At 48.9% G+C, this 9,379-nt stretch overlaps 1 protein-coding gene across 1 annotated transcript in view; it reads right to left on the bottom strand.

The window, feature by feature from the left end:
* Positions 1–553: 553 nt before the first annotated feature.
* LOC308336580 (F-box/LRR-repeat protein 7-like) overlaps positions 554–9,379 on the bottom strand; it is a gene marked incomplete at its 3' end in the record, with an annotated part of 49,316 nt that continues 40,490 nt past the window's right edge. The window contains exons 3-5 of the mRNA XM_080793992.1: positions 6,615–6,910; positions 4,742–5,108; positions 554–1,290 (exon numbers count right to left, since the gene is read on the bottom strand). Of these exons, the coding sequence (XP_080650118.1) occupies positions 554–1,290; positions 4,742–5,108; positions 6,615–6,910 (1,400 nt within the window). The remainder of the gene's footprint in view (positions 1,291–4,741; positions 5,109–6,614; positions 6,911–9,379) is intronic.

Raw genomic sequence — 9,379 nt, 5'->3', positions numbered from 1 at the left:
GCTCCGGTGGTGAGCTGACCACCGGAGCTGAAATAACGTTGAGCGGTGGTGAGTAAAAACAGAGAGAAGGGCTGGGGCGGTGGTTTGCTCTTCACCGCGGCTCGTGATGTCATGTTGTAGTTCGGTGGTCACCTCACCACCGAAAATCCAGACTATGTATGAGCCTTTAGACGTTTGCCCGGGACCCCAAACGAGTGAAAATAGTAAATCTATACTAAGTGCACAGCACGGTGCTGTGAGCTTGTAGATCAGCTATTTCCACTAACTTCTTAATTTTAATTTATGAAATTTCTTAAGACTTGTTGGTTTGTTCAATCTGTTGAAATATATATAAAAAACAATTATGTAGAAAAAGAAAATGGGAGACTTCCGTAAAAGGTCCCGAGACCCACAAATGGGTCCCGACCCCAGGGTTTGGTATAAACAGTGCCCGTCCGTAGGTAACTCAGTCAACCACCGTGATAGCAGGAACGTAAAAGAAAACCGTTTGTCGTAAGAAACCCCCCCCTCCCCTCCTCCTCCCCCCCCCCCCCCCCCACCCCCCCTCCCCTCCTCAGTAGAAGGCGGGGTTCGTGTGCTCGATGACGCAGCGCCGGCAGTGGCGCCGCACGAAGCGCAGCGCCTCGGGCGACACCTCGCAGTCCTGCACGTTGAGCAGCTGCAGCTCGCAGCAGTTGGCGGCCAGCGCGCGCAGCCCGCGGCCCGACACGCTCTCGCACGCCCGCAGGCTGAGCCGCCGCAGGCCCTGGCAGTACAGCGCCAGCTGCTCCAGGCCCGAGTCCGACACCAGCGGGCACTTGCCCACGTCCAGCGAGCGCAGCCGCGGGCAGCTGCGCGCCAGGTGGCCCAGGCCGTGGTCCGTCAGGCCCTCGCAGCCGCGGGCGTTCAGGTAGCGCAGGCGCGGGCAGTAGCGCGCCACGTAGCGCACGCCCACGTCGGTGATGCGCGCGCAGTGCGCCACGCTCAGGTAGCGCAGGCAGCCCTCCAGGCGGGCCACCTCGCGCAGGCCGAAGTCGCCCACCAGGCGGCAGTCGCTGAGGCTGAGCTCGCGCACGGCGGGGCAGTGGTGCGCCAGGTGGCGCAGCGCCTCGTCCGTGAGGCGCGGGCAGCGCCGCAGGTAGAGGTGGGTGAGGCGCGGGCAGTGCGAGGCGATGGTGCGCAGGCCCTCGTCCTCCAGCGAGAAGCAGTCGCTCATGTCCAGGTAGTGGATGGAGATCTGCTGGCCGTGCAGCGGGGACAGCTGGAGGGACGCCTCCGCCGTCAGGCTGATGCACGTCACCTTGGAGCAGCCTGGGAGCGGAGGAGAGCAGCTTATTGGTGGAGTTCTTTCAACCCATTCTGACCTGAGATCAGATTCTAAAAATGTCTGTTTGAAATTGAAATTGAAAGCCATGTTTCTATGTCAACCGTTCTTCGATTTTTTCAAAAATAGCAGACCTATTCTGCTATTCTATTTTTAAATAGCTAAAGCATAACGTAATGTTAACACCAAAAGGGGTTCCCGTACAAAATGGGTTAAAGGAAATCACACTTGTGTGAAGTGAGGGGTGCTACTACGGTATTTTTTCCCCCAGACACGTGACGTCTTGCGTCATCATGTAGTGCCCTAAACAAACATTAAAGTCCATAGACTTGACTGGCCAACGATTTACGTCATAAGTGCTCTAAACAAACATTTAAAAATCCCATAGACTCGGCTGCCATATTCACAACAAAAGCCATGCATTAGAGGGGCTCAAAAGCCTATAGACCTATTTCAGGGACCTCCCAGAAGAGTAACATTATTGTGATGTTGTATTAAAGCGCAAATAACATGCATTTTAAAACTGCTTTTAATATTTAATATCATATTGTCTATGTCCCTCAAAGTTTATTCCTAATGGTTTGATCCTCAATCACCACTCTGATATAACCAGCCCTTGTCATTTCTTTCTGGACTTTGAAAGCAGTTTTAGATGCAGTACCACAATGTCCTGAGTTGGTGGGGGTGCTGATATGCAGATTATTTAATATTTGAGTCATTATAATACTGATGCTAGATAAAACCAGGCTTGTTTCCATTCCATGCCAGCTTGGAAAATCAACAATGGTGGACATTGTAAACAAAGTGGAAATGCAAATTTGGAACTGAAGACTGAAGAAGAGGAGGAATTATACAAAGTAGGGTGACATTGATGACATCACGATGAGGCCAAAATCAGTTGAGCTGTTCCTGAGAGCAATTTCCATTAAAGCACCCGATATGATATGAAAGCCTGATTGTTCAAACATGGTTATTTGTGGGGATAGAAAACACATATGGGAGCCCCAAAAACAGAAAAGAAATGGAAAAAGTTGAATTTTATGTTATAGGTCCTTTAACACATTTTCCTGGGGACCCCCTGGAACCTCCCCAAGGACACGACTTTTATAACCACTGTCCCCTGTACTGTAACCCTATATTCTATGTTGTTGTGCTAGGAGGGAATACAGTATAGCCGATCTGAAAGCTCATAATTCCTCACACCGTGACGCGTTGGCATCCTCTTTTCAGAGCTTCTTTGAAGATTTGGGGAAATGTAACTGTTTGCCAATAATGACATTTCTCAAAATAGAGATGTCAGTTTTTCCCACGCAGGCTCCACGTTTATAATGTGAGAGCTGGTGAAAATGTCTGGGAACTCCACATTAGTTTGGAAGTGGTTTAAGTTATAGCTCAGTTTATTTGTACAATAAATCAACCCAGAAACAAAGGCTTATGACATTCTGTTGTGCCTGACAAAATGTCTCTGCCACCAAAATGTGACGCCATCCATTAAACTAGAGGATGTGTAACACTGGTTTCTTTCTAAATTGGCCTGAACAAACATCTATCAGGAGACCACAAGAGCAAGTAAATGTGATTTTCCCATCTCTTTTGTACATGGTGTACCGTACGGTACAAAGACAAACAACATGCTGTCCCCAGCATAGTGTGTTTGGTCTTTTGCGAGAGAAATAAGCAACCATGTCTATGAAAGCAAGCCCAAAAGAAGCCACGAGGCCACATACGCACTTATATACAAGGGCTCCCGAGTCCCTAGCATACAATAATTTTCAGATGGGGGTTATGGGCAAATACATCATTATTTTGGAGGTCCATAGCATGAAAATATTTGAGAACCACTGGTATAAATAATAACAACAATAAATCTTTAGCTACAATCTCTAATCCAAAATTAACGCAACTCGTAACTATAGCTACCAATATTCACCAGCGAGTCAGCGACTTTAGGCCTATACAGAAAAGCCAGCCCAAAGTCGCTCATAATAAGCAGACATGGTAACAGTTGAATGCTGAGTCAGAAAGGGCCTCCTGGGGGCGCCAGAGGGTAAAAACCTGCTACTTCTTGGCCACATGCCTGCCTTGTGCTGAAGTGAACTAACTGGATGGAGGCTGTGAGCAAACAGCTGGTAGAAAACCAAGAGCGGCTCAGTTTTCAGGGGAAGACAAAAAAGGAAAAAAAAACTAAAATCCTTGGCAGTGGATATCCTCCTTCCTTCTCTCCAGTTAAAGAAATATACTTTATTTCATTATTTTGTGCCTTTTAAAGTAAAAAAAAAAAAAAAAAGCCACAAAGTGTTTGAGGCTATTTTTACAACAAAAGGCTCACTTCCTCTCGCTAATGGTTGGAGGGCTTAGCTCGGCCAACCAGAGTTCAGTCCCAAAAAGTCAGTCATTCTTTTTTCTTTTGTGCGTGCGTGTATGTGTGTGTGTGTGTGTGCGTGCGTGCGTGTGAGACGTGTGTGTGTGTGTGTGCGTGCGTGCGTGTGAGACGTGTGTGCGTGCGTGCATGCGTGCGTCACTTCCTTAATGAAAGCACCAGACTGCAGTCTTCTTACTAAGTTGTGTCGAGTCAAAGTCTTGCTTTCAGCTAAAGAAAGCCTTTCTTCTCCCACATGGGAGCGTAACGCTGGCAGAGCGTCCCCCCCCCCCTCCCCCCCTTAGCTCCTCTAATGTTCTTACCAGCTTCAGGAGAAAACGGAGGAGAATTCGAAGGATGGAGGAGGAAGAAGAGAAGAACTCTTTGAGGTTAAGATTGCAGATGGAAGTACTGTATACTGATGCGCAGGGCAGGTTTTTTCATAACCTGCCCGCCATCGCAAAAACTGAAAGTAGCGAGTAGCCTACCTACCGACAGGCTTACCCATTTTGACCGGAGATCAAGCTCGTAGCGCGCCACTCGGTGGCGCGCTATGAGCTTGTAGATTTGCTATTTTTCAATAGCTAAAGCATGACATAATGCTAACACCAAAAGGAGGTTCCCGGCCCAAAATGGGTTAAAGTAGCCTACCGACCGACAGGCTTTTCAACAGCCCACAACTCCAGTCCATTCAATTGCTTTCGAGAGAGAGAAGGGAGGGGGGGGTTCATTTTCCCAACAATGTACATCTGTGCAGCATTTCGTTCATAATGTTCCGATTGTTGTTAGGACTCACACTATATGGGCCCTTATATTACGGAAGCATCGCAGGTCTGCAATCCAAGTTCATGTTCAATGCCATCTGTTTCCAAGTCATATTGTAGTATAGGCTACAGTCAACAGTATAGCCTGTTAATAAGACTTATTATTGAAACTAGAGCGGTGCCTGTTGGGCACTGGCCCTGACATGAAAAAGTTTGGGAACTGCTGGGCTAAATGTCACATACAGAGAGAGAGAGAGAATCACGGGTGCCCCACTGTGAGAAACCAGCGCTCTCAGCGACAGCCCAAACACTCACCCGACAGGTTGAGGTGCTCCAGGCTGGGGCAGCGCGACACCACCTCGAACACGGCCTCGTTGGAGACGTTGTAGCAGCCGGCCACCTCCAGGCGCCGCAGCTCCGGGCAGCACTGGGCCACCACGTGGAGGCCGCGGTCCGTCAGCCGCTTGCAGCCGCTGGCCACCACCGTCTCCAGCGTGAGGCACACGTTGGGCGTGTCCTGGCAGAGGCGGTGCGTCAGCACGCGGATGGCGCGGTCGGCGTGGAGGAGCTCGCCCGTCAGACGCACGGCGCTCCAGAGCCGCGGGTCCCACGCCACGTTGTACCAGCGTCGGCACACGCGGGCGCAGCGGCACAGCTGATTGGTCGGGAGGTGGGAGAAGACCTGCATGGGGTGGGGGGGAGGGACATAGAAAAGATATATACACATCGGTGAGCCGGGTGAGGCAATAATCACACTTTCCCTGCGTGTTCATGTGAAGTCTGCGAGGGCTTGAGAGGGATGTCCCATTTGAAATCGGTATAAGTCAGTGAGGGCTCAGCCCCGCCCCTTTTATGTGCCCTTTGCCAAAGTCAGCATCGATGTGGCCTGGAGGAACTCACCTATGCTTTCTATGGCATAGGGCAGCTCCCGGCAGGATCCGCCAGGAGAAACTGTGCGCAGCTGCTGGACATGAGACTAATTAATTAGAGCGACAGAGAGAGAGAGGAGTGTGTGTGTGTGTGTGTGTGTGTGTGTGTGTGTGTGTGTGTGTGTGTGTGTGTGTGTGTGTGTACGGATGTACGTGTGTGCGTCAATTTAACAAAGGTGCAGGCGATCAGAAATCAGCAGAGTGTGATCGACGTTTGCGATACTACTCTATGCCGAATTGAAGTGGACTGACTGGGACCCAGACTTTTTTTTTTCTCCCTGGAAATAAAAACGTCTGGGTTTCCGAGGCTATAGCATCGATGCTGACTTTGGCTGACTTTGGCAAAGAAATTACCCACATGGAAATGCAATTTATAATGAATATTATTATATATGAATATTACAAGCCCTATATCACACAGGAAAGTGTATTCATGAAACTAATAATAAAACGATCAGCTTAAATACTAAAATAGACATGATAGACATATGTATAAATACCGGTAGGCCAAGTACTGTATGTAGGCAGGCACTGGCTGTGAATAAGGACAGTTTTTATAAAGTGATGCAAAGTGTCATGAATGGCGGACTCATCTTCAAAGTGCTGTCCCATTCCTTTCACAACAATGTGGAGCCCTTGCAGCCTCTCACCCTCAAGCACTCACAGCTGACGTCACTAAAGTCATTTCATTTAATTTCATATTTTTTAGTTTTAGGGGTGCAGTACTTGGTTTAGACAGTTTTTGGTTTAGACTAGTCATTGGTTAGACCAGTCATTAGTCCTACAACTACAACCTATCTCAAACCCTCACCCTAAACCCTAACCTCCCACGGGGCAGCACACCTATACCTAACCTTAACCCATTTCAAAGTCAAAGTCGTACGATTTGTCACACACGTTACCGCAGTGAAACTTGTTCTCCGCATTTGACCCATCTCTTGGAGCGGTGAGCTGCAGCCGTGCCGCGCTCGGGAATCATTTGATTAGCAGATTTGACCCCCCCGATCCAACCCTTTGATGCTGAGTGTCAAGCAGGGAGGCATTGGGTCCCATTTTTACAGTCTTTGGTATGACCCGGCCGGGGATCGAACCCCGACCTCCCAGTTTCAGAGCGGACACTCTAACCACAAGGCCACTGACTGGTCCAGACTCTAACCAATGACTAGTCTAAACTAAGTATGCACCCTAGTTTTAGCCATTGAAAAAAGGCAGTCGACTGACATTTCTCCGTTGTTAGTCGACGATAATCAACGCTGTACCTGCAGGAGGGCGTGGTCGGGGAGGAGGTCCACGGGGGAGTGCTGGTGGTGGCTCTTGGACGGGTGTCGGGTGGAGCGGTTGGAGGTGGTGGTGGTGGTGGGGAGGGGGGGCTGGGCGTGCACCACCACCGCCACCGTGTCGCCACCGGGGGGCGCCGAGGACGAGGAGGACGAGTGGGTCTCGTGTCCGTTGGAGGACAGGGACAGCGGCGAGGACACGGACGACGACTTGTTGGACGGGAGGATGAGGCCCACCGGGCTGGGGGTGCTCAGGGTCCTAGTGCCCGAGTCCACACCTGTTGGAGTGGGGTAGTGGGTGGAGAAAGAGAGAGAGGGACAGAAACAGAGTTAATTCATACAATGGGAGGTGTTGTGGCTGATAATAATTTACCAATAAATTACTCATGCCGGCAGGCTAAGCCTGGGAGCTAAAAACAAACTGTAATGACGCGCGACAAAACAATGATAAAATGATTCATATCCAAACAAGCTCAAAGTTTAAAATGTTTATATAGCTCAGTGCACAAAATATTACAATACAATAAATAAATATATATATATGTAATAAATATGTGCAAATAATCCAATAAATAACAATCAAACAGTGAGCAAACAAAACATGAATGAATCAAACTATAAAGTATATTGTGCGGTCAACAAAGTGTATCCTCCCAGCTCACCCTGCCTCCAAGTTCAAACAGCCTTAGGAGTGAGCTGGTTCAGACACCCATATTTGTCGACTACCAAGGGCCACCCACAGAGACGCTCTCACCAATAACGGAACGTCAATGCGGTGCCCACACCCATCACCAACCAAGTGACAACCACTATAGCTAAGCACTCTTTGGCTCCTACAGGAGGGGTGCAGTAGTTAGTTTAGACAGTATTTGGTTTAGACTAGTCATTGGTTAGACCAGTCATTAGTCCTATACAACTACAACCTATCTCAAACCCTCACCCTAAACCTAACCTCCCACGGGGGGGCAGCACACCTAAACATAACCTTAACCCATGTCTAGTAACCAATGACTAGTCTTAACTAAGTATGCACCCCAACTTAACTTACAAGAAGTCTAGACATTTAGAGAGAATGTAGAATATGTTTTATTTTGATCAGTGTTTGCCTTGTTATCTCTCCTATATACTGTACCATATCAATACAGCATGGAATTGTGGACAAAATATTCGTACGATCAATGCCATTCGGCTATTCTGAGTGGCCAAAGAGCATTGATCACGCCTCCAGGTCTTTAGTTTACTCAAGTTAGGGAATAAGACCTGGTACTTAAGGAGGGGGGGGGGGTATCTAACTGTATAAGAATACAGTTAGCAATGTTATGAGTCATTGTTAAAAGGCCCTTGCACACAGATGATTTTTTTTTAAATTTGTAACTAAGAAACAAAAGAAACAGATGTAGTATACTTTGGAAAATGGTTCACGTCACGTCTAGTACCATGAGTCATTTAGTCCATGAGCAGAATAATGATAAAATGCACGGGGGACCACATCATGACAGTTTTCTGAAAGAAATCTCAGTCGTTCTCAAACACTATTTCATGTCAAGGACCCCTAGAATTATATGTAATTGGCCGTCGACTCCCATCTCGAAATATGTTGTTCCAGGGACCCCCCACCCCCCAGAAGCAAAGATTTGAGTTAAAAACATTCGCTCTGAAAGAATATATTCAAAGATTTGCGCCACATTTTGACGACAATTTCTTTTTAGCAGATCTACAAGTTCATAGTGCAGCTAAAGCATAATCGGTGCCACAGCGGGTCAGCCACCCATCTTTCTTCAACGGATGAAGTGATACGTTTTCCATAAATCTCATCATCATCCTGCTTTGGGATAAGTGTTGATTTCGTCGTCTAAAACCATCACGAAAAATGTCTGTCGACCACCTTTTTTTCACAGCCGAAAACTAGTAGAGCAATCCAGTAGAAGTCATTTTATGGTTGGTTGCGCTCTGAAAATAGCAGATCTACAAGCTACACGACGCGTCATGTTGTGAGCTTGTAGATCTGCTGTTTTCAGCATGCGACCAAGTGTATGATCCGGCCTCCTCTTCCTCCTCCTCTTGGTGGATGGGTTCAAAGCTGGGAGGAGGAGGTGGTTCGAGGCCTCCTCTTCCTCCTCCTCCTCCTCCTCCTCCTCCTCATCAGAGGAGGTGGCTGGGTTCAAAGCTGGGAGGAGGAGGTTGGAGGCCTCCTCTTCCTCCTCCTCCTCCTCCTCATCAGAGGAGGTGGCTGGGTTCAAAGCTGGGAGGAGGAGGTTGGAGGCCTCCTCTTCCTCCTCCTCCTCCTCCTCATCAGAGGAGGTGGCTGGGTTCAAAGCTGGGAGGAGGAGGTTGGAGGCCTCCTCTTCCTCCTCCTCCTCCTCTTCAGAGGAGGTGGCTGGGTTCAGAGCTGGGAGGAGGAGGTTGGAGGCCTCCTCTTCCTCCTCCTCAGAGGAGGAGGTGGATGGGTTCAGAGCTGGGAGGAGGAGGAGGTTCGAGGCGTGAGAGACAGCGGAGGGTTTTCCCTCGTTGTAAACAATGAGGCCTTCTTGACAGATGTTCTGCACTGATTGCCGCCACGTCTGGGAGATGCAACCGTGAGAAGAAGCGTCGTTGGCTGCACGGATCCCATCATCCCCTAATCCGCTGTTGCGTGAGACGGAGGAGATCCCTTCCCGGCTCGGCTCCGGGGGCCTCAGAGCGTCTGCGTTGGATCAGATTGTCTCCGTGGGGTTTTTGGGGACAGTGAGTGGTCTCTAACGGTGATG

Source organism: Protomyctophum bolini, assembly GCF_963924005.1.
Source record: "Protomyctophum bolini genome assembly, chromosome: 21".
Classification (NCBI taxonomy): domain Eukaryota; kingdom Metazoa; phylum Chordata; class Actinopteri; order Myctophiformes; family Myctophidae; genus Protomyctophum; species Protomyctophum bolini.
This window is presented reverse-complemented; position numbering and strand designations above follow the sequence as displayed.